Source organism: Pantherophis guttatus, chromosome 5, assembly GCF_059756535.1.
Source record: "Pantherophis guttatus breed Tessera chromosome 5, ASM5975653v1, whole genome shotgun sequence".
NCBI classification, from domain to species: Eukaryota; Metazoa; Chordata; class Lepidosauria; order Squamata; family Colubridae; genus Pantherophis; species Pantherophis guttatus.
Window position 1 is genome coordinate 23,593,958 of NC_142067.1, and position 26,314 is coordinate 23,620,271.

The 26,314-nt window shown below is 36.9% G+C and overlaps 1 protein-coding gene across 3 annotated transcripts in view; it reads left to right on the forward strand.

Annotated features, from left to right (window-relative positions):
• CDK8 (cyclin dependent kinase 8) overlaps positions 1–26,314 on the forward strand; it is a 52,397-nt gene that overhangs the window by 5,902 nt on the left and 20,181 nt on the right. For all 3 annotated transcript variants that reach the window (XM_034410625.3, XM_034410630.3, XM_087894719.1), the window contains exons 2-5: positions 9,124–9,199; positions 11,033–11,143; positions 13,217–13,357; positions 25,287–25,344. In XM_034410625.3, the coding sequence (XP_034266516.1) occupies positions 9,124–9,199; positions 11,033–11,143; positions 13,217–13,357; positions 25,287–25,344 (386 nt within the window). The remainder of the gene's footprint in view (positions 1–9,123; positions 9,200–11,032; positions 11,144–13,216; positions 13,358–25,286; positions 25,345–26,314) is intronic.

Sequence of the window (26,314 nt, forward strand, 5' to 3'; positions counted from 1 at the left end):
CAGTAAAAGTTTACCCCTGGTTATCAGCGAATAAACATTTTTAAAATAGAAAAATATTTAACTGTGCCTTTATTTCCCGTCATAAGGAGATTTTTTACCAAATTGAGATTAGAGCAACTTCAAACAAACATGTTTTGGGGTAGGTATAAGAGTATCCCTGTAAGAGAAAGAGTCTGTTTATGTGGGATGGGGGAAGTTGAAACAATGTACCATGTAATTTTTGATTGCCTCCTATACTCAGATTTGAGGGAACATCAGCTGGGCAGGATCTTTTATACCAACACCCCTAAATCTAAAGAGGGCTTCTTGCAACATTGTCTGTTAGGTGAAATGGATTGCCAAATTTGCGGTAAAGTTGATGGAAAAAAGGACAAAGTTGGTGCAGCAGAATGTGGTAGATTGTAGGAAAGATCATTTGATTTAATAATGTAATTTTAATAATAGTTTTAAGACTGATTGGGTAGATGCAGGGGTGACATTATAATATAATTTTAATCATATTCAATTTGTATCTCAAATGATTGTATTTTATTCCGATTTCATTTTAGATCGTATTTTATTCTAATTTCATTTTAAATCGTGCGTTATTCCAATTTCATTTAAATTGTTTTACCAAACTTTTGTAATGATTTGTTTCTGGAATTCTGCACTTTGATATGGCCCAAGGGCTAATCAATAAATTGAAAAAAATTCACTCTTATTCAATATGCTTGCAAATCTATTTGGCTAAATTTTGCACTGAGTAGAAACCAGGACACCATGGGTTCTAGTCCTGCCTTAAGCACAAAGCCAGCTGGGTGACCCTGGGCAGGTCATTCTCTTTCAGCCATAGGAAGAAGGCAGTTCTGAAATCTTGCCAAGAAAACTGCAGGGTCTAGTAGTCCAAGGAGTCACCAGGAGTCAACAATGACTTGAAGGCACGGACACAAAATGCTTGGAAACATATTTGGTTGAATTGAGATTGGAAGTAAGTGAGATAACAATGAATAAAATTTGGGAAGTGCTAGGAAGCTTAATGCTAGGCAGGAGAAATTATTTTTGTGTTGAGAAATATGTGAATATATATTTTAAAACATACTATTGCCAAACTGCCAATTGAGGACCAATTTTGGCTCTAAAGATCATAAGTTCTGAGTGATGCATAACTTGTGAGTGAAACGTGTATTAATTTAAATCTACCACCACAGTAGAAAAGAGTTATTGTAAATATAATGAATGACTGAATTAGATAACTCTGTCCACTTGCTCCAATAAAGCTTTCCATCAGTGAATCTGGTAAGAAGCAGTTTTGGCTACTTCCTTTATAATTATTATCTGACTGCTCCGAAAGGCCAGCCAACACTCCAGTGCATGAGTTCAGGAGGAGAATTACAAATAAAAACTAAAAAATCCAGTGGTTTTACATAATGTGCAAAACGAGCCAAATTATTCTTTCTATGTCACTTAATATATAATATTCACTCAAGCAATTAGAATCCATGAATTTGTTCAGTTTCTGGTAGGTTTTTTTTTAACATGTCAGTTCTGTTTTATGTTATGTTACTGTATTTTAAACTATACTTAGCTGCCCAGACTCCTTATGGTCAGAGAAGTGGACATATACATTGATTGAATGAATAAAAAAATTAGATTTTATCTAATTAACTATCACTACATAGTGTATGAAGCACAAGCTTTCAAGATTTTTGTTCAATAGGATAATAGTTAAATATAATATATAATTCTTCTGAGTTGACCATCCATGGTCTACATGGATGTCAATACTGTAATTACAAGGAAAGTAATAGGTTTTTTTCTCATTTTCCTGTATATCAGCTGCAGTTCCTTGGAAGTATATTTCTTTTTGTTATTTTTAATGTAGGATTATCTTACTATAGCTGAACTGAACAATTCTCCCCTTCCCCATGCTTTACTTTTCTCCAGACCTTTCTTATTGTATTAGCACTTACATACAAGTGCAGTATCCTGGATTATAATATAATATAATATAATACGTATTTTTCTGACTTAATAACAATATAAAACTTTTGTAAAAAGGGAATTAAATCCAAAGTTGAAAGTTGCTGCAATAAATAGGAAAAAAATGGGCATATCATGTACAGTGGTACCTTGGTACTCTGAGGCTTTGAAACTTGGTACTCAACACATTTTGATGCAAAAATCTTGTGCCATTACTCACTCTTCGTTTGTTTGGTACTTGACGTGCAAGCTAGAACTTGTTGACTTACTATATTATTCTTTATGGGAAAAATTGCTTGGCACTCAAGAGTTTTTGTATCAAGAGTATCAGGAGTTTTTGATACTCTTCGCACCTCCTGGAATCAATTAATGAGGGGTACCAAGGTATCACTGTACTAATAAAATGTGATTCTTTTTTTAAAAAAAATTAGGAATGTAGACAAAAATGAATAATTTTTGAAAATATAATTAAAGGAACAAGGTCTGTAGACTATATTAAACTCTGCATCCAGATTAAATCTCCTTTTTAGCCAAAGTAAGCGAAGGTCCCAAGGTACTAGAAGATTAATAAGAAAATATTAAAAATAACTTATAATCTGAAATTTATGATATATAAGTGAAAGGTGTTTTAAAGGGAGAAAAAAATAACTGATATAGATATTAGCTCTTTGTTACAATGTTCGTAAAAATAGTTATGCTGAGAGAGGACAGTGAAGTAAATTTTGTGCAGTTCTTAATTTTTTTTTTTTTTTTTAATTTGATTTATATGCCGCCCTTCTCCGGAGACTCAGGGCGGCTTACAATGCGTTAAGCAATAGCCTTCATACTTTTGTATATTTATACAAAGTCAGCTTATTCTTTGGCCAATGTTATGGAATCGGGTTCGTCTCACCCTTGTTGAGATTACTTTCTTCAGAGGTATAATAACAAGATCAGTCTGTTAGAGAGGAATGTTCTTTTTGTTAGGGAGTGAAGAACTAATTTCCATGAAGGGTATCTGTTTAAATGATGTTTATGTCATGGATTTGGTCTGAAAAAGGAGAACAACACTGAAGGGAATTCCAACCACGTTTATTGGAATTATCTGTTGGGTGCCTAATTATATATAATAACAATGAGGGATCCTGAACAATGGAAAAACAAAAGATTTTTTACAAATGTTGAGGACTACAAAGTGGAAAATCCCAGGGATCTGATTTGCTGGCCAGTTTGGGGAACCTACCCATGTCCTTGTGAGAAAGTCCAAGGAGATGGAATATTGAGGTCATCACTTGATGGAGGATGGAAGAGTTAGGGTTTATCTAGGTTGCAGTTTTCTTGCAAAGGCTTGGACTGTACTGTGAACTGGAGAAGAAACTTCTATGCTTTGATTTAAATAGGATTTCAGGGGAAATATTTGAGGGCAGGAAGAATCAATTTGGGTCTGATACAATTAAGCAAAGAGATGGATTAGATTTGATTTTGGTCATAGCTAAAAGATAGGAAAAGGGTACATTTTGTTCATAGTATTTATTTTGCCCACTATGTACAGTATAAAACCAGCTTTATTTTGTTCAGGCTGTGATGCCCTCCTTTATGCTGTGATGAGCCAAGGAGGGATAGTTAAAAGTGGCTAGTGTCCTCAGTTAGAGGCTGAGAGGTATGAGCTAATGCAAGGGCACTCTGGTCATTCCAGGTTATGCTGAAGTACAGTGTACATAGATTAGAGTGATAAGATAAAAGATATTGAGATGTGCATAGTAAATGATAGATATACTGATTAGAGCGCTCACTGTTATCATAGTGAAGCACTGCAGTAAACTGACTTTATGAAGGCTGGCAAATCCAAGTTTCATAGATATCAAGACACAATTCTAAAAATACCTACGACTTACATCTATAGTCTTATGTTTACAAAGACTTTTAAAAAACCACTGTAGAAGTATTGTCACATTGTGATATTGAAGAGAAGGCTTCATCTTAAAATTTGAAAAGTATAGCAGGAATACAGAGAGGTCTCCTAGAATTGAAGTGACCTGTATCTTACTGACTTTAAGTTGTTTATCTCCGAGCTTCGGGCAACAACCACATCACCCTTCATTCTCTGGCAGTGGATGAGGACAGAATATCTTCCACTTATTTGTTTCTTTGTTAAATTTATTTGCGTTCAATCTCACTGTGGGTCTCCTTTGGTGGCTTACAACAGTAACAATGGGGAAATGAAAAGAAGTATAAACAAACAGTAGTAAAGTAATCGAACAATAGAATAAACAATGAAAGAAAACAATTATACAGCGATGTGAGAATAAAAGAAAGACGGGTGGGGAAGGAGGCAGTGAGTGGGAAGGTGGGTTCAGTGGTGGGATTCAGCCGGTTCTCTCCGGATCGCACGAACCAGTAGCGGTGACTGCGGGAGACTCCGCCCACCTACTTAGATGTAATGCATAACTACTGAGCATGCGCAGAAGGCCATGCGCATGCACAGAGGTGGCGTGCACGCTCACATTTGCAAACCGGTAGGGAAGGTAAGTGAATCCCACCTCTCGTGGGGTTTGTTATCAATCTAGTAGCCACCTCCAGTGTGGTACTCCCCCATTGAGTCCTGAGACCAACTGGCAGAATCAGGTCTTCAGACTTTTACAGAAAAGAGGAAGATAGGATGTTCCAAAGAGGGGGTTGTTATGGCAGAGAAAGCTCTCTTTCTGGATCCCAATACTTGGGAGTTCTTTGATGGGATCCACAGTAGACCCTGTCTGCCAGCATAAGTGAGGCGGGCTTGTCCTAGCAGAACGAATTGATTCATCAGGTAGCCTGGAGCTATGCTATCAAGGGCTTTAAAGATCATGACCTTGAACTGCACTCAGAAGCAGACTGGTAGCCAATGCAGTCATTTTCCGCAATCTGGTCACTTTTTAAAACAGATCTGCTCCAAATCTGATCAATTATAGTAACTGCTATTTCATATATGCCCATAACTTGCACCTGTTACGCCCATCTTTTTTTTTTATCGCATAGATTGAATTTATTTATGTGAAATAGTTTTGCATTGCTTGTTACACTGTGCCTCTCCAGATAGCTTATACAATTTTAAATTATATTTTATACATATTAAAATTAGAGAAACACAAAATCACTGGGAATTTCCAAGAACCTCAGAACATTCTATTCCCTCTTTGGAATATAGCATTCTAGAGGAGATCCAGTGGTTTCTGAAAATAAATGGACTTTTGCAAAATCTGTTATTCCTCACAGCTGAGATGGCCAAGCTCTTGCCTCATGCCGTCATGATGTCACATTTAAGATTATTGTAGCATCCAATTGGCTGGATTACACAAGACCTTACTTCACCTCTTGATTTGAAAGAAGAATGCTACGTTTATTTTGGACCTTCCTTATTTTGTCCCTACCTCTTTTAATTGCCAGTATTTATATTGATTGAGGATTCAAGATTCAAGAAAGATGCTGGTACAAAATGATGGTGTTGAAAAATCTGCTGTTGGCTCAGGTATCTGGGAGCCTGACTCAATAATTGAACCAGAGTTGTTTTGTTCTATTGTGTTCATAATAAGAGAAATTGCGGTTAAGAGATTTGGTCTTGGCTCCAATAATTTGGAATAGACGTCCCCAGGATAAGAGGCCAGGGGGAGAAAAATCTCTGCAGACAGAATAGCACTCAATAGACAAGGGTTGTTAACCGCACAGAATGTGTTCTCAAATGGCTCTCTCATTCTTTGCTGAGTACTTAACAAAGTGGAGAGAATTTAAGATGCATTGTTATGCAAAAGATGATTCTCACCCAGTTCCAGGGAGCCTAAGACTACAGTTACATTTAGATAAGAAGAAAAGTAGATTTTATTGCACATAAAATCTTGGCCTTTACTCTGCAAGTGGAGTCTCAAGGTTGCCTTGCAGGCTGCATTGGGTGTGGCAAATTATTGTGGAACCCATTGGTGAATCTTAATGCTTCATTCATTTGGGCAGGATTTTACAGATTGGTGATAACAAGTATATGGGACTCAAAATCCTGCTTTTTGCTTACAGTCAGTACATGATTAATGTACTTATAGAAGGACAGGCATGTATCCAAGGTAGCCAAAAATCAGAAGGAATTTGTTCAGAAATCTTAGTAGCTTGCTTCCAATCATCCATTTCCTTATCTCGGTGACAGGATTTAAATTTATTTTCTAGTGAACTTTATAAATAAATGATACAACCAAGATTATTACCTGCACACTGAGAATGCCATTGCACATTGTAGAATGGTGGGTGCAACAATATCGCAATGCTTTGTAAGGCTTCAGAAGGTTTCCAAAGGCTTTCTGAAGCATCACAAGAATGACGTGGAGAATGATGTGAGTGGCTTTGGGAAGAAGGTCTGCCATGTCTAGCAGTTGCCTGATATTGGGCCAGGCCGAGAATGCCTTGTTAGCAATGGGAAAATGCCAAAGGTGCAGCAAAACCTGTGGAATGCAGAGTTGGCAGGGATGGCTTGGGCTTTATAGCATAGCAGTAGCATTTAGACTTATATACCGCTTCACAGTGCTTTTACAGCCCCCTCTAAGCAGTTTGCAGAGTCAGCATATTGGCCCCAACAATCTGGGTCCTCCTCTTACCAACCTCGGAAGGATGGAAGGCTGAGTCAAGCTTCAGCCTGTGAGAATCGAGCTGCAGTACTGCATTCTAACCACTGCGGCTCATATATGCTATAGTGCTGGTCATGGCACAGATCTTGAGGACAGTATTCTTCAACATTGGGGCTGAAGTAGAGGCCCATGGGTGGGGATGGCTAGCTGAGACTGATTAGATTTTTTAAAAACAATATTTTTATTCCACCTTTGTTATTTTTATACATAACTCATGATGATGAACAATCTTAATACTCCTTCCTCCTCCTATTTTCCCACCACAACCCTGTGAGGTAAATTGGATTGAGAGAGAATGACTCGCCCAAAACTGGCTTTCATATTTTCCTTGTTTCTGACCTGGTGCCTTAATCTCTAGATTGTTGAAGGCCTCAGAACTCTACTTCAACCCCAGTGCCACTGCCACCAAGGAATGCCACTACAGAGTGTGGTCAAAGGACAGAGATGGGGAGAGATAGGCAGATGAGGGGGAATTGAAAAGGAGGCAGTCCCTTACCTTAAAAGGCTCAGGGCTGAGAGAGACCAAACGACAAATGGTTTGGATTGGGGTGGACAATTGCCTTACGACTGGTTGGATTTGGTTAATTATGGCAATGGGGACTGCCAGGATTGCTCTTGATTGATCACATGTCACACTTAACAATTTCACTTAGCAAAGAAATTCTGGTCCCAATTATTGTTGTAACTCAAGAACTATCTACTTTAAAGAAAGTACAATCTCACCTAGAACAGATTCCAAGTTTTAGAGTTCTCCAATTTTACTGCAGTTCAGACTTGGTTTATTCTTGTACATACCAACTTCTGTTAAAGGAAAGATTATGTCAACAAAATGGGGAAGGAAATTATTCTAGTTATTTTTCCATATATGTTAAAATGCACTATAGAAGATATCTTAATCCTCCAGCAAATTTGTGAGAAGGATCTAGATTTCTTCAAGGCGAAAAAGAGAGGAGATCACTTAGAGGATATCAGTGAGAGATGTCAAAGCTTTGTTGAATATTACTTAATTTTTTCTAAACATTTCTGCTTGATTTTTTTATCTTAAGGTCAGTTTGGTGGAGACAGGTTTTCCCATGAATCGGAGGGGATGTGGTTTCATATGCTGCCTGAATCCCGCAGATGGGGCTTCACTTGTTTGCACGGCCTGGTTTCTGGCAAGCTGCGGACTGGGACCTGTCCACGGACTGGGGGTTGGGGACCCCTGCTGTATATAGAGAACATGTAGGAAAGAAATGGGATTGAGCATACAAACCTCCTAAAATAGATGGATAATTTCCTTTAGATTACATTCCCTGCCCTTGGTGCAACACATTTCATGTCACATTATGTCAAGTTAAATGGTTGTACTTTTAAAAGCTGTTTGCTACAATGGGAAAAATAAATGTACTTTGCTAAGATAATTTTTATTCTTTACTTTTCAAAATCAGTCTTGCATGTATAATTTTGTTTTTATTTCTAAGCCATTCAGTCAAGGCAGTTTTGGACAGATCACATATATTTTGAAATGGGAAAATAGATTGTATAGTCGTGATGGCGAACCTATGGCACGCATGCCGGAAGTGGCACGCAGAGCCGTCTCTCCGGGCATGCAAGCCATTGCCTGTTGCTCTTTCAGGTTCCAGCGCGCAGGCCAGTGGGAGCACCAGAAACCGAAAGAGCAGCCATCCGGTGCACATGGGTATGAAGACCAGCTGGCCAGTGCACATGCGGGTTTTCCAGTTCCAGCTTTCCAGTGGAGGGAGGCTGCATTCCCTGCCCAATTTTCCTTGTCCGAGCTGCAGAACGGGATCGTCGGGGATATCCCGCCACACCCGCAGGGGGGTGGGAGGATCCCCGAAAGGCCAGGCAGAGCCAGTGCATGCCCGCTGGACAGCTGGTCTTCACACCCACATGCACACCAGAAGACCAGATGCGCCGGAAACCAAAAGATCATCTGCTCTTCCGGTTTCCAGCACGTGTGCACGTTCCCGTTTTGGCACTCAGTGCCGAAAAGGTTCACCAACACTGGTATAGTCTTATGCATTCATGTTAAATATTTAAGTTTACATTTTAGCTATTCTGATGATATATCAATTTCTGATGTATTTGGAAGATAAATTGTTTTATACAAAGAAAATACATAAACACAGATATTTAGTAATACGTTTAGCTTGTAAGATTCTGTATCTTATATTTGTATTTCTAGTTGATGATAGCATATTTAAAAATAATTTTGAAGCTGTTTATTTCATGGAATTTGTACTCAAGTGTTTACTTATTCTTGAAGATTCCGGTACATTCAACTTATATTTATGCACAGCAAATAAAATAAATGTGCCGTATAAAGGTCATGCTCCAATCCAGCTAGCTATGTGGATTTGGCTATGTATTATATAAATTATAATTTGAATTGAACCTACCTAGTATTTATCTTTTTTCAAACATTTACTTGAATGTAAATAGTTTTGAACATTTAACTGAGTGTGTTACCCAAAATGTTGCTTATAAGACTTCTTTTGAATTTATAATGCGGTTTTGTGCTGTTTTTTCTTCCGTATCATAGGAAAGATGATAAAGATTATGCTCTGAAGCAAATTGAAGGTACTGGGATTTCTATGTCTGCATGCAGAGAAATAGCTGTAAGTAACTTCAGTTCTAAACTAGTGTTCATATTAACTTTAATTCAGTTGCTGTGATAGTGTACATCTTGTTTTTCAACAGGATGGGAAAAAGTCTGTTTAAAGTAGATCATAAAGTAGATCATAATGCTATTTCTAGTTCAGGTGCACAGGTAGTCCTCGACTTATAACAGTTCATTTAATGACCATTCAAAGTTATAATGATACTGAAGAAAGTGACTTATGACCATTTTCACAGTTATGACCTTTGCAGCATCCTTATAATCATGTGATCAAAATTTTGATGCTTAGCAACTGGCTCATATTTATGACCGTTGCTGTGTCAGAAGGTTATGTGATCACCTTTTGAAATCTTCTGACAAGCAAAATCAATGGGAAAGCCAGATAGACTTAACTAACTAACCAACTGCAATGATTCACTTAACAACTGAGGCAAGAAAGGTCATAAAATGGGGCAAAACTCACTTAACAAGTATCTCACTTAACCACAGAAGTTTTGGGTTCAGTTGTCATAAATCAAGGACTACCTGCAGTAACAAACCATAGCAATTGGTAAATTGTCGTTAAAGTACAGTGGTCAGTTTTTGTGTCGAAGCAATTTTCAAAATAAGCTTAGGAAAAAATCTGATTTTATAATTCAATATCAATAGGAGTCAATTACATAAATAGATGGTGACTGTTGTAACAAACTGTACTAGGGCAAACACAGATTATGAATTTAATTAATGTAAGATACCTTTGCTTGAGTTAAAGTAAAATTGTGTTATGTGAAAAACCTCTTCATCTGCATGTTTAAGATCAATCTATTTCTTATGGTGGTACTTTATCATCATCCTTAGATTACCTTTGAATAGTAGTTAGGTGATGTGAACAGGATCATGAGTATAATAGAAGGAATATTACTCTTACGCAATTTTCTGTTTGTAAATTGCCCTACTTTGTTTTGCCTTAGTTACAGAACAAAATAAGAACAAAGGAAAAAAGTAAACAGACAGAGCTTTATCTGTAAATATGTCTTTACCACTGAACAAAGAACAAGTGAAGGGATGGGCTTTTAGTGTATAAACAATAAAGGGCTTTTTTGAGACTGTTCAGGTCACTATGTTGCCATTATTTTAAAATAATATTTATGAAAAATATGTATTTTTTTACAGGGCTACTTTTCAAAAGAGACTTTTTAAACGTGCTACCTCTGGCTTTTCTATTACGAAGCATTCAGTAGTAATCTTAAATCTTTTAGCTTAAAGTTACTATTTTTGTAAGTCCATTTTTATAAGGAACAAATTGATATGACAGATATAGAGATAAATATCGACAATTGAACAAAAGAATGATTGTAAAGCATGACTTGTGATATAGAATATAAACCACTTTGCATATCTTCATCTGTAGCCTACATATTAATAAAGAATAATATACTGAGCAATTTGTCAGATTCTTGAGTTACTGTTCTATGATTGACATGTATAATAAAAAGTTGTAAAAGATCCAGGTCCACAAAGTATATTTGGTTTAGTTATATGCCGTTAAGTTTTGGGTTAAAGTTGCATCATTTTTTAAATTGTGGAAGTTCCCTTCAGTTCAAATTTAACTAATGATATCTGTATCCTAAGGGAGGTATGTTTGACCCAGCTGTTAGTCCAATTTAAAAACCTGGTAGGAATTCTTTAATTAAAAGGAATCCCACACTGGGCTTTTTTTGGTCCTTTGTGAATTAAAAGATTTCAGATTAAGCCTGAAAAACAAGCTTATTTGTTTTAAAGCTATAAAAAGAATTGTCAGTTTGTATTTTTGGTTTGTACATCTTTCTAGTCTACGGTATTTGTTTTACAGCTGTTGCGGGAACTCAAGCATCCAAATGTAATTTCTCTGCAAAAGGTGTTTCTGTCTCATGCTGACAGAAAAGTATGGCTCCTTTTTGACTATGCGGAACATGACCTTTGGGTAAGGATGCTTGTGGATTAGCCAATAAAATGGCAAGTGCAGCTACAAATTGAAGCCCTATTCCTTTGCATGTTCATCAGTATTGTTTATCCTACTAAGTCAGGGATGTCAAACTGGCATCCAGATGCGTCATGCGCAGGCCACACCCACCCTGGCTCTGCAAAGGCCAAAAACGCCACGATATGTCACATGACACAATCGAGTTTGACACCCGCATACTAAGTGATAGAGCTTCAATCAGCAGTTGCAACAACTGTTACGAACATTTCTCAATTTAAGCATGACACTCCATTGTCATCAGTTTTTCCCTATACTTTTCAGTGATACTCTAAATGTAAATACTATAAATGCTGAGTATAAAAATGTGGGAAAGGGTGTGATTCTAAATACTGTGTTTTTCAGAGTATAAGACGCACCAGAGTAAAAGACCCAGCTTAGTTTTTTGGGGGGAAAATGGGGAGAAAAAAATCTGCCTACCACGTATTCATCTGGCTAGCGTCCTTAGTCTGGTCAGTTTAAGCACGTTAGTTTGCTGGTTTTTATCCCCTGCTTGGGAATAAAAAACAGCTCTAAAGCACAACTGATCTTTGGAGAGAGAAGCAATGAGAAAAGCAGGCAAACCATGGAGATCGCTTCACTCTCTAGCGCCTTGTTAGGGCTGGAAAAAAACTTCACAGTTGAGAGTCTGAGGGAGCAGGCAAAGCAGGGAAGCGGAGATGCTTCACTCACTACCACCTCATTAGGGCTGAAAAAACTTCTAAAAAGCTATATTCGAAGTATAAGATGCAGCCAAATTTTCAGCCTTCAGCCTTCAGCCCTCCCTTTTGGGAGGGAAAAAAGTGTGTCGTATACTCCAAAAAATATGGTAAATAAGTTTGGATTAGGTCCAGTTTTAAAGTGGCTAGAAGTCCAAAACAACTTTCCTCATTGCCATTCATTGCAATATTCATTGCAAATATTTTTTTCCCGTAAGATACTTAAAGATTTCACAAGATGTTTTTTAGAGACACTTCTGTATTGGTACTTGGCTATGTAGCAGATAAGAAAATATTTTTTCTTCCCTAAATTAACACAAATTGGATAAAGTAAATGGCAACTCATTTGTGGGAGGGAGTGACAAAGGGAAATAAAATGTTTAAAATATTTTAGACTTTTAGACATGCTATGAAAGACAAAAGTGCCTCATCAAGTACATTGCATGGCCATAATAATATTCTCATCTTCTGGTAGAGAAATGGTTATATATCCATAAGAAATAGATCTATACCATTATTGAAAACATTGAATATATGTAAGTTTATGAAATAAATTGTTTTAATCTGATCTTGGTGTAGTTGTCGTTTTCTTGTTATTTAGTGTAATTATAGCCATACTGCATATTCTATATTAGGGGTGTCAAACTCAAAGTCCGGGGGATGGATCTGGCCCGTGGGGTGCTTAGATCTGGCCCACGGGGCTGACCTGGAAACAGCAAAGGACTGGCCCGCGGTGCCTCTGCCAGTGAAAACAGAGCTCAGGAGGACCGCATGTGGCCCTCCCGAGCTCTGTTTTCACTGGCAAAGGGTTGCAGAAGGCTGTCACAAATGAAAACAGAGCTTGGGAGCCCGCTTTCACTGGCAGAGTGCTCAGGCTGCCACAGATGCCCCCGACACATGACGTTGACCTGGTCACGCCCACCCCGGCCATGCCCCCCGCCCCCGAGGTCAAACACAACCCTGATGCGGCCCTCAATGAAATCGAGTTTGACACTCCTGTTCTAGATGTTCAGGCAGTACAGATTTAGAAACAATTCTTTGAAAGTATTGTTGGGAAGGTTTATATATTGTAATGTACAAGATACAGAGATATAAATATGCTGTAGATATATAAAATTTAAGATCAAAATTCAGCTGTTGAGTACAAAATTAAATGAAAAGGGTATAACCCTTACAAAGTGATATACGTATTTCTTGTTTTAATCTCAGAAATGCCAACTCAGAATATAGTATGAATACAGCAGACATTTTTGCTATAATGAAACATTGTATCAAACTGTTTCCACTCATGCTGATTAATTATGTTTGGTTTTTTTAGCACATAATAAAATTTCACAGAGCTTCTAAAGCAAACAAGAAGCCAGTTCAGTTACCTCGGGGAATGGTGAAATCTCTATTATATCAGATCTTAGATGGCATTCATTATCTACATGCTAACTGGGTGTTACACAGGGATTTGGTAAGTAGATCTACAGTGGGGATTAGAAATAGATATAAGGCTTTTATGTAGTGATAATGTTTTGCACAATATATTAGATATAAAGTATTCATAGTTTGTTTTCAAGTTTAATTTAGAGGCAAATGTCTATTTGAATATGTGTTTTTATTTCATATGTCACTTTTTTCAATATTTGGCAAGAGAAACAGCATAGCTGTTTTTGCATTCTTTATTTAAAAAAACAACATAAAACCTATTAGGTAGGGATTCAGTATTCAGTATATTCAGTATAACTTGCATATTTGACTTGTCAATTACTTAAATTACATTTCTTATTTTCTGTGAATCTCTTAAGAACACAAATGTTGCCTTATTGGATTAGTCCAAAAATCTGTCTAGGCTTTCCCTATCAGATTCTCCAGATGGGTTGAGACTATGCTGGTAGAGCATTCTAGCAGTTGGAGCGTAGTACTCATTCTTGCTTTTGGCATCACTTAATTAGAACTAGGGCTCAATGGCCATTAGTATGGTGTCCACCCTTTGCTTTCTGTCTGAACTAATGATCATCAATGTATGTTGAGGTATTAAGATTTATTTTTTGTATGAGAAAAATGTTCTCCTTGCCTGGATCCGGCACAAATTGTCAGCAAGTGCAGCGTCTAATCTGATTTTTTTAAAGAAAACCATACATTTAAATAGTCAGAGCTTCTTAGTACTTGGATACTGTATTTCCCCAAAAATAAGACCCTGTCTTACATTTTTTTGAACCCTGAAATAAGCGCTTGGCCTTATTGCCATGCGCTCAAAAAGCCCGATTGGGCTTATTATCAGGGGATGTCTTATTTGGGGGGAAACAGGGTAATAGAAACCAGAAAATCCCAGGGCTGCAGGCTGGGTTGAAGAAAATTAATGGCAAATCACTTCAGATAGTCCTCAACTTACGAATGGAATGGAGCCTGCCCATTCCATTTGTAACCCGAGGATTCGTGGGAGTGAATCTTGTACCTTGAATGGGATCACTCCCTCCTTTTGCCCACACATTCACTAATCGAATACAAGGCTCATTAAGTGCACACGGGGTATTTCAGAGTGGGGAACGCCACGGGGGGCCTAGTGATGGAACAGGCCACCTGCCTAAGAGCACCCAAGGCTTCCCTGACCCACTGAAATACCTCATGCTCCCCATAATTGCTTTCACGCATCCCACCCAACCTGCTGCACCAGGTCATTTGTGAAGATCTATCAAGCAGCCTCCTCTCCAGCCTCTCAGCTGCATGCGCCCCTCTGCAGTTCCGTTTGGGCCTCTGCAGAGCCTCACCCACACATTGTCGGCCAAAATGCAGATTCTGAGGGGAAGATCCACCGCTCAGAAGCTCCGTTCGGGTGTCCAGAGGCCTTGCCTGGCATGTTGCTGTCCAAAATGTGCAGGACGAATATTGCAGAACAATTGCCATGGTGCTGCAAGATTCATAGTTTCGGGAGTTGTTCGTAAATGCTAGGGGTGCTTATCATATAACTTTGAACGTTCGCAAAGGGAACGCTCATAACCCGAGGATTACCTATATTCAAAAACTGTGAAAATATCTGTGTTGTTACCAGAAGTCAACCTTGATTAAAAAATACTTGCTGTTCCTTTGCTGCAAATCACTTTCACAATGCAAGTCATTTCTTTATGGTTTCCTTCTGTACAATGAGCATTAGTCTAGGAAAACATACTTGCTCATTGAATTCCAAACAGTGCACATGTATGAATAAGGATGCATGGCCTTTATGTTTGCAGAAATGTTTAGAATAACACTATGAAAAATGTTTTAAGTAAAACAAATGCTCTAAAAACCAGCTTTGCTAAAGAACTCAAAAGTTAAAGAAAAAAATGCTTATTTTGGGGACTATCTTCTCCAGAATCTGCCTGCTCTACACAATCTAGACCAGTGTTTTTCAATCTTCGCAAGTTTAAGATGTGTGCACTTCAACTCCCAGAATTCCCCAGCCAGCATGCTATCCTAGGAAATATGGAAATTAAAGTCCACATATCTTAAATTTGTCATGGCTAATAAATGCTGATTTAGACAAAAAAGGATGCTGTGAGTGCCTATCTAGGATGAGCGGGGTCAGGACCCAGAGAATGGTATTCTTATTGTCAGCCCCCTCACTTTGTAACAGCTATCCTCCTGAGATCATGTTAGGTCCTGCTGTTTTATTCTTTCAGAAGAGGGTTAAAATAGTCCTTTTCCATGGGCCTCTCAGTGAAGGAAATTCGTAGCTGAAGATAAATACTTATATAGGTTTAAAGATGTTAACGTGATACTGATTTTTATAATTGGGTTATTCTTGCACCTTGTAGGGCATATAGTGTTGTGCAACTCAGTAGCATATAAATAATAGCTAATAAATAAAATACCCGACTTTTATGAAGAACTTTTTTCTTGCACTATTCTTGGAATTCATTCAAAGTTGCCTTCAAACCAAAGCCTACATTTTTGTTCTACTGCTACACCTTTTTTGAACTTCATGTTCAAATAGTATGGAAAGAAGAAACTATTTCTTTCAAAATAATTTTTCTTGTGCACTTATTGTCTACTCTGCCCCCCATTGACTAATTCAGGGGTGTCATACTCAATTGAGGGCCGCATCAGGGTTTTCAGCTGCAACAGCCTCCTGCAGCCCTCTGCCAGTGAAAATGGAGCTTGGGAGGGCTGTGTTTTTGACTGCGACGGCCTCCTGCGACCCTCTGCCAGGGAAAACGAAGCTCCGTTTTCGCTGGCAGAGGCACCATGGGCTGGTCCTTCACTGTTTCCAGGGCGGCTCCATCGGCCAGATCTAAGTTCCTTGAGTTTGACGCCCCTGGAATAATGTAATAAATGGATGAATTCGTTAGAACTTTTTTCATCAGTTCTGTAGATTAGCAACTTGTTCTACTTAAGGATGTTGGGCTGTTGTGAAATGGATTGGCAGCCACAATTCATCTAGGCACCTCCATTGCATTTGGCAAATATTGAATCAAGGCAGGAAAAGCTATATTATCAACACAGGTTCTCTATTAATATGTTTGGAGATAAGCTCAAATTACATCTGGGCAGCTGCAAGGGGACTTACAGGCTTCATTATGATAGTCCCGCAACTGCAAGTTTATTACTTTTCAAACTAGTATCCAACAGGCTAATCTGCATAAAAAGATAGAATCGATAAATCTACAGAACTGGAACATGGATGGCCTACCTGTTGGGATAATTAGGGAGAGGTTTTGCTGTGGTAGACACAGGACTGGACTGGACTGGACTGGTACCAGGGTCCTGTAGTTGCAGCTCCTCTCCACCAGTCAATCGTTCAATACATTAGGATAGATATCTCTGCGTGGTCTGTGTCAATAGCTGAGGAGAGTAAAGGGATTCTGTAAGGAGATACTGGATTGTTAATATCTAGTTCCATGATGGCGAACCTATGGCACGCGTGCCATAGGTGGCACGCAGCTCCCTCTCTGTGGGCATGTGAGCTGTCACCCCAGTTCATCTCTGCCGCGCATGTGCCTTCCGCCAGCCAGCAGGTTGTCGGGTCTCTGCCACGCATGCACGGGGAACAGGGCACATGCGGGGGAGCGTGCGTGCATGTGTGGGACATGTACGGGGGCGGGATGCTGCTTGGCATGACGCATTGCATTTGGGGGGTTGGGCATGGGCACTCAGTCCGGAAAATGTTAGCCATCACTGGTCTAGTTGAAGGATTTAGAGGGTGAAGTAGAGCTGTGCATGTGGGCTGGCTTGCCACTCGCGCATCCAGTTGTGAATAGGCTACGGCCCAGGGATTGAGGACCCCTGTTCTAGTGGGAAGCAGTATGTCAATTGTGCTTGTTTTATGTTGTTTGGATTTTTTTCCCCCTGGTTTATCACTTTTCTATTGTACGTCATCTAGAATCACAGTGCTTGAGTTAGACAGCCTTAGATTGATTAAATCTAAATATATAAATAAAATAGGATGAACTGAATCAAATCATTATTCAACAGATAATTTTGTGCACACATTTGGGCTGCTTAGTTCTTTCTACCTGTGTCAATAATTGAACATAACAGATTCCTGTTTATCAAGTGAGTTTATAGCTGCTTACTAGGGGAAAACAAGTCAGGGGTATTGAATTGCATACAATCCTAAACAAAGCAGCGTTTCTAGTTTCTCTTGCTGCTTTTGCTAGCACAAGAAATCAAATCTGCATATGAAATGTGCAGACTGATGTGCTATACATTTGAGATATTCACACTAGTCATTTAAATTGTACCTAAACAGCTAATAGCAATCAACTAATAGCAGTCAAATCTTGGATAATACCTTATGTTATAGTTTCTCAAATATAAAAGAACCTTCTACTGATCAATTTTCTATCAGGGATTGATATATCTTTTAATGCAATAATCAGCAGCGCTTAGAATAAAAGCTTAATACTCTTATGCTTTCAGTATAAGAATACTCTCATCTTTAAATAAATTTCTTTAATCCTCTTTTTGGATGAGCTGATTCGAAATGTGGGAATAATTACTACCTTACAAAGATGGATAATTGATGTTATTCTTGTGACATTTTTTCACTGCCTAAAGAATTAAATAATATGTACTGCAGATTATTAATAATTTACTACTGCTACTTTTGGCCTTGAAGTCTTTATTTATTTTGAATAATAAGTATTTTATTACTATTTTCAGAAAGAGTAAAACACAATCTCATATGATTTATAATATAAAATACTAGCAAATAATGCAAACAAGAGTTTTCTGTGATGTTTTTAACACAAGATTGTGGCATGCATGGGGATATTTTATTAGTAATAGCAATAGCATTTAGACTTATATACTGCTTTACAGTGCTTTACAGCCCTCTCTAAGCAGTTTACAGAGTCAGCATATTGCCCCCAACAATCTGGGTCCTCATTTTACCCACCTCGGAAGGATGGAAGGCAGTCAACCTTGAGCCTAGTGAGATTTGAACTGCCAAATTGCAGTCAGCAGACGTAGCCTGCAGTACTGCACTCTAACCACTGCGCAACCAAGACTCAGTAAGCTTTATAATTAGCATTCTAAAGTGCTTGCAAATTCAGTGCTTGCAACTTGTGAAAATAATAAAAGGTAGATAATTTATGGTAAAATAGAAGGCATACAAAACCTTTCTATTCTTTGTGTGTGTTGGGATTGTGGTGCTGCCTTTGTAAGAGTTCCATCCTTGCCAAATATCCTCCCGAGTGGCATATTTTTGTTTTCTTTCTTTCTTTTTCTGTGAGATAAGTGAGGACTTAATAGCTATAAAAGAGTTACTTAGTAAAGTAAATGCAAGTAAGAAAAATTGATCCTGATCCACCTTCCTAGTAGGCTTATGAATAGGATACCATAATCACTCTCAAGAGTTCATATACTCACAGGATCTAATTCAAATAACTTTATGCTCTGCATTATAAGAATTTTAAAAAGTGTTAGCAATTTTGTTTGGGTTGGAGACACATTGACTAATACAGCTTTTACAAATTCATTGTAACACTTAGACTCTGCAAATAACTAATCAGCTGCATTTTGCATATGGGAAAATTGTAGAGTTTTCAAAGAGAGCCCCAAGTAAAGAGCAATTTAGAAGTGAAGGAATCTTTTCTTAGCCATGCTCACTTTTCTTGGACAGGAAAAGTTGGCTATTCAGAGCTAATAAAAGGTGCATAAACATTACTGTATTAGGCTAATATTTACATGGATATCTAACTATATAGGAGACCTGGCTAGCGTGATCTAATAAATTCTTGAATAAACATATATTTGGTCTTACTTATTAAGCTATATAGAAAGTCATTTCAGATCAGATTGGAACAAACAAAGCAAAAAAATGCGAGCTCAGCCTCTGTAACCCAAAAAAGCCAAAATTAATTGGAATTTTGCTGAACTGTGTCTGCCAATACACATTCTGATGTAATGTTTATAAATTCTGTGTCAGCCCTACAAAGTAGACCTGACTAAGAAACAAATGTCATATAAATATATGACTTTTATTGTACCAGCTATAATTACAGAATTTTAAACTTGAATATGCTTCCCCCCTCCCTCATTTTATCTTCAGGTGAACCAGAGAGGGGCTTGTTGAGACATTTTCTCAAGTTCTTTTCTTAGCCATGCTCAATTTATCTTATTATTGCCTTGGTAGTCATTCTTTCTTTTGTCCTTCAAGGCTATTCCCTGTGGCGTCTACATCCTATGTATTTCCCAGCCTTAAAAAGTAGAGCTTTAGACCAGACCATCCATAGACCACACTTGATTGACTCATTGATCGATTTGAGTACAGTCTTATTCTGAGAAATAATTCTGTCCAGCTCATTCTTTAAAGACAACCGAAGAAAAAATAATAAAAGAACCGAAAGAGTGGTAATATATAATGTAAAAGAGTGATATATATTATTAATACATAATAATAATACAAATATTATCTATATATAATTTATATATATATATATATGTATATGTATATGTATATGTATATGTACATATATGTATATATATAATATTCTGATATACCGTATTTTTCGGAGTATAAGACGCACCGGAATATAAGACGCAGCTTACTTTTTGGGGAGGAAAAGGGGGGGGGAATCTGCCTACCAGGTATTCATCTGGCTAGGGTCCTTAGTCTGGTCAGCTTAAGCACATTAGTTTGCTGGTTTTGAGCGTGCATGCGTTTTATCCCCTGCTTGGGGATAAAAAACAGCTTCTAAAGCACAAATGATCTTTGGAGAGAGAAGCAATGAGAAAAGCAGGCAAACCACGGAGATCGCTTCACTCACTAGTGCCTCGTTAGGGCTGAAAAAAAGCTTCAAAAAAGCTACATTCAGAGTGTAAGAAGCACCCAAATTTTCAGCCTCTTTTAGGAGGGAAAAAAGTGCATCTTATACTGCAAAAAATACGGTAATTACATTATCATATATATTATTATTTAGAGTGATATAGTAATATATAATGTAAAACAGTGGTAATATATAATCTAAGATGGATTAGGGGGTGACATGATAGCAGTGTTCCAATATTTGATGGGCTGCCACAAAGAAGAGGGGGTCAACCTATTTTCCAAAGCACCAGAAGACAAGATAAGGAACAATGGATGGAAACGAATCGAGGAGAGAAGCAACCTAGAACTAAGAAGAAATTTCCTAATAGTGAGAACAATTAACCAGTGGACCAGCTTGCCTTCAAAAGTTGTGGGTACTCCATCGCTGAAGGCTTTTAAGAAGAGATTGAACAACCACTTGTCTGGAATGGTATAAGGTCTCTTGCTTGAGCAGCAGGTTGGACTAGAAGACCTCCGAAGACTTCTTTCAACTCTGTTATTCTGTTTGTTCAGCCACATAAGGAAAATGAAAAGTCATTCAGTCATAAAATCAAGATATGCTATCAGGGAGTGGATCACGTCAAGCCTGCTTAATCAACTTTATAAAAGCACAATGGGGTGGAGCCATATGGGCCTTAGGGAAGTCTGTTTCACAGGAGGTACTTTTCTTAAGTCCCATGAGATGACAGTGCTGTACAATTCTATTAGATCTTACTGGTAAGGCAAAAATGTCAAAGGAAATGCAGTCCCATAGGTAACCAGATCCTAATCTGTGAAAGACTTTATTGGTAACCATAAGCATCTTGAATTGCACCTTGAAGCCCTGTTGTAGCCTGGTGCTTTGAAGAAGAGCAGAGATACTACATGGACAAAATGTGGAATGCCTATAGTTATTTATACAACTGCATTCTAGTTCAGTTGAAATTTCCAAGTGATCATCAAAGGGAAGTATATTGCAGTTCTCCAAACTGGAAGCTATTAAGACATGAGTGATTATGAGGATCTCTCAGTCCAGGAAAGGTTGTCATTGGAATGCAAGATGGATTTGTGTAAAGATCCTCATGACCATGGCTGCCATCTGTTCATTAGGTTGGAGCCTCAGAATGCCACCTTGGGAAAATGCAAACCCATCAAGAATTCAAGATGGTAAATCCCTTAAACTGGAAAGACTTTGAAAGCAAACCACTCATTCTTTGTAGGCCTGAACCTAAGCCTGCTCCTTTCCATCCATATACTTAACACCAATAGATAGGAGCTATGCAGCATTGCCTATTCATGTAGGCGGGGATTGTATATATAACTCAGTGTCATCTGCATACTGGTAATGTCTTAGCCTATGCTGATGGATATTATCACTTAGCAACCTAATGTTGACATCAGACTGTGAAACCCTGAATAGCAAAGGCCTTAGGCTAAATCTCTTTCCACCTACCTACATCAAGTGAAATTACTTCAGAAGAAGGAGGAGAACTGGCACAGTACAGTGCTCTCACTTCCAGTCCCCATAGGCTTCCCAGAAGGCCCACATTATTGGTGATTTTATATTCTCCTTAGAAATCAAGTAGGACCAGGAGAATCAGATCCAATCTTGGTCCGACCAAAGCTCATACAGAAGCATATTCAGTATTTTATTAGTCTACTGAAAGAGCTATCTTGTTTTCTACAGGTCCCTCTAGAATTGCTGTACTACCTCCTTCGATACAACCTTCATTTTAACCTTGGATACAGGTTAACAGTTTTGGAATCTAGCAATTGGGACTTACCACTGTCTCCTTCAATGCAAGCAAGGCAATACCATCACTCTAGGATAAATTAAATCACCATTTGAATTCACTTCTTGATCACTTCTTGATCATCAATCTAGAAATTCCCCAGGAAGAATCCCAACTAAATAATCCAAGTCATTTTATCCATCAAATGCCTAATATATTTTTCACCAAAATCTGAACGTTCGTTTTGTATCTCAGCTCCTATAGGCATCTGGATTATCTTTAAGAGAACTGTGGCCATGATAAGGGCATTATGTTTCATCATATTTCTTGCAATTAAGTGAAATAGGCTTACACAAAATAAACTAAAAGTAAGGATACAGTGATGTTTAAGCAGGAAAGTGAGTAACAAAGACAATATTCAATCAAGTTATAATGATAAATTGTAAATGTGTATCTCAGAAGTCATTCATAATCATAATCTGGGCAGCACTGTAGGATGTAAAAGAAATGGTACGGTGGTTCTTGATGTTTGTTTGGCATCCAAGGCACAGAGGAGGATTCTATTTATGTTTTTGTTTTTATTTTGTTTTGCATTGAATCCAGATTTTGCTTTCAATTAGTTAATGAGTTTTGCTTGGAAATAGCTGTAAGCATAATCTGTGTGGTTTTATAGAACTATATATAAATTTAGATTTTATGTAAGTCTGCTTGTAAAATGAAATCTAGCTTTGGGGGATTTCTTTCTATATATCTTTGTATGGTTTTGCCTTTTTATGCAGAAAAGATCAGGCATCATAGATAACAACCTGTATAAAATGCTGTAGCAAACCTATCTGTTAACTATGTTAAGATAGAATAGCGAAGAGAGTTAGAAATGATACATATGCTATGCAAAAGAAATTATTAAAAGTTGGAGGCTTTGAAAATAAAATCAAATTAACTATGTTATTCCTGAAGGGAGAAATTAATCATCTGTGAATAATGTCATATCTTTGCATATGGTATAGTTGTTCAGTGCAATATTGTTGTTGAATTATTACTGAAGATAATCCCTAATTCTTTTATTCTATTTCTAACTTAACATGTACATGTCAATTCATTTGAGTTTGGGGATATGGATAAAACAATATATCTGTATAAACAATTAAGTATTAAATAATTTGCCAGTGAAGCTCTGACATTTTTTTCATGATTATTTATTCCTAATCTAAATTAAACTTTTTGTACTCCTGTATTCAAATTTATGAAAACTTTCAGAATAGCTTGTTAGGAAGTATTTTAGAATCATTTTCATTAATTCCTCAAAACCCTTTTTGATATATAGCTATGTAATTTTGTTGCTTATAAATATATAAATTTAAAGGACCAAAAGTTTTCAGAGGACAAAAAATAACAGTCTTGTTTGTGACATATGTAAATCAGTGTTGTCATTGTTCTGTGAATGATTACTGGTAATAAATAACCGAGACTTCCATGTGTATTTCATTTGTTTATAATTCTCACTGTTTATAATTTTTTCCTCATCCAACTTTACTCCTGGTGATTAAATAAATCTGACAGAAAGTAACATTTTGTGCATGCATCTGAAAGCATATGGAATAGTCATTTAGATATCACAAAATCTTTTGTGGTTTTTATGCTTAACTAATTACTCAGAAGGTTTATATCAATTGTTTTCTCTGTTTTTAAAATGGAAGGAAAATCCATTTCTATGAACTTGATGAAAATTATCCATAGAAATAGTATGAATGAGCAATTCAAAAGAATTTTCCAACATATGAAAATAATCGTATCATAAGATTGATATGATAACAGACACCAATTTTCAGACTTTTAAAAAGTAAAGCTTTTTTAATTTAAATATTTTATCTTTAGATATTTTATCCTTATAAAAACATATTATTTCTACCAAGAATATTTGTAGCTGAGAATTGAAGTTTGAGGTCCTTGATGCTCTCTGAGCCTGGTCTTTTTCTTGCAGATGTTTCATTAACCAAACTAGGTAAGATCATCAATGCTAGTATTACTACTAGTACAGGAGTGGGTTCTACTTATCTTTACTACCTGTTTGCAACAGAATCGCACGTGTGTGCTTGCTTTGATCGTGCAAGCACCTTGCTTCTGCATATGCGCAGATCGCCGATGACGACATCCGGGGTGGTGAGCGGGGCCTCCCAGCGGTTTTACTACCGGTTCTTGTGAACCAGTCCAAACCGGAGGCAACCCACCACTGTACTGGTAGCATTGCTGATGTTACCTAATTTGCATAATGAAACATTTGCAAGAAAACAATCAGGCTCAGGGAGTACCAAAGACCTATTTCCTCACTGATGTTGAAAGGCAATATAGCAATTCTACATATTCTTCTTTGATTTTTTTTTATAATTATATCAGTCACTATTAGAGCTGCATAGCCTAATAGTGCCTTGTGATCATTACCATCAGTTTTTTAGGTATGAGCACAAATCTACAGCTTTCTTTGAATATCTGCATAAGTATGCAGTCATAAACAACCCTTTTCAAATCAGTTGTATACCTTTTCCTGTCAAAGGTAATGTTATTATTGTCATACATTTTTGTAAAGATTGAAATTGTTAATATGGATCTTAAAATTCATATATTGCCATATAGCTACCTCAATATTCAAGTATGTTGAAAAATTAGTGTATTTCAAGGTGTATCTTTTCCTGGCAGATTACTCGAATGAACAATAATCATTTCTTTAAACTGATTTCAGAGATAAAAATCTGAACCAAATATTCACCATTAGGACCAATATAATCCAATTATTTTTTTATAGTTTTAGCAACATTTTAATAAGAAAATAGCAATTTAATATTGGCATAGCTCTGTAATACTTTAAAAGCAATTGCACAAGTTGTTTACAAGAATTTCTAAAAATATTGTCAAAGAAAATATATTGGGCAAATGGATGAAACTAAAAAACATTAGAGGAAAAAAAAACTCCGTGAAATAAGCCTTTAAAGTCCAAACTAGCACTGTTTTTCTAAAAACGAAATATTAGATTAATTTTAGAATAATATATAGTTCTATATAAAATATTGTACAGTTATATTGTTTCTTGGGAGAAAATGTGCATTGCTTTTCTGTATTTGGCTAATGTTGGAAATTAGGCAGGAGAAACAACACATTTTTCTCTGTGTTCTGATACATAGCTGAGGAGCTATTGTGAGGACACCTGAAAGAGGTGAAAAAAATTCTGAAGGAAATTATTTGGCTGCTTATGTAGCCTTACAATAAACTAATAATGTACAGGCATTATCACTTTTAACATTCCACTGCATTTTGATTTAAAATTGGAAAGTAAAACTAATTTCAGCCACAAATGTTTAGGTTTACTTTGGTATATGTATTGTGTATTTATTTTTTTTCCACAGAAACCTGCTAATATTTTAGTTATGGGTGAAGGTCCTGAGCGAGGAAGAGTAAAAATTGGTATGTTTATATCTTTAATAAGTCCCAGTGTAGCAATTAAGACAAAATGTTCTAACAGTGCATAGGTCAATACTTATTGTTAAAATATACCAGATCACAGATCAAATGAAGAGAGGTAACATATGTTCATGTTGGACAGCATTAGAGCAGGTTATAGGCTGAGAGAACCTAAATTGGGCTCTGCTTTCATTAAAAATGTAATTTTCCTCAATAATGTTAACATTTAATAATAAATTTAACAGTTATGGTTAGAAAAGTACTTACGCAAATATTGATAATTCCTCAATCATAGGAAGCATGTTTTTTAATAGGAAAAAGCTGTGAAAATTGTATCATTTTTATTTGTGGTAGAACTGCTTTTTGTAATTTAGAAATTCTATATTCTATTTAAATAGTTGTTTTAAAATATTAAAACATCTAGTATAATAGTAAAATTCACAACATGCTATAACCAAACATATTATGACTGCGTATATCCTGAGGACATGTTCATCAGCAAATGGCTAATGTGCATCTTGAATCTTTAAGCAGATATACCCAGATATTACTGCAAAACTTTTAAATATACTTAATTTCCCTTTGTCTAAATTCCTTTTCTAAAATGAATTTACATGGAATTAACATGATCTCGATTAGATGAGACTGTTGAACAGCAGTCTGTTAAACTAGCTGGTCCTGTCTGAAACCAATGTAAGTTTCAGTTAGAAAGAAATGGAATTTGGTCAATATTGAACACTCCATCACTTAGATTTGTAAATACATAATTATACTAACACTAATTTAAGTCCTCTTGTCAGTGAAACATGATGGTCTAATAGGAGAGGACAGTTTGCACTTTTAGCATTAATTTCAGTGATGTTTCTTGTGATACAAGTAACCTATCAGCTATTATTTGAAAATTGACACCTACTTTTCTTGCAAACATTAACTATTTACAAAATTCTGAAAAATACGATTGCTCCCCCGAAAC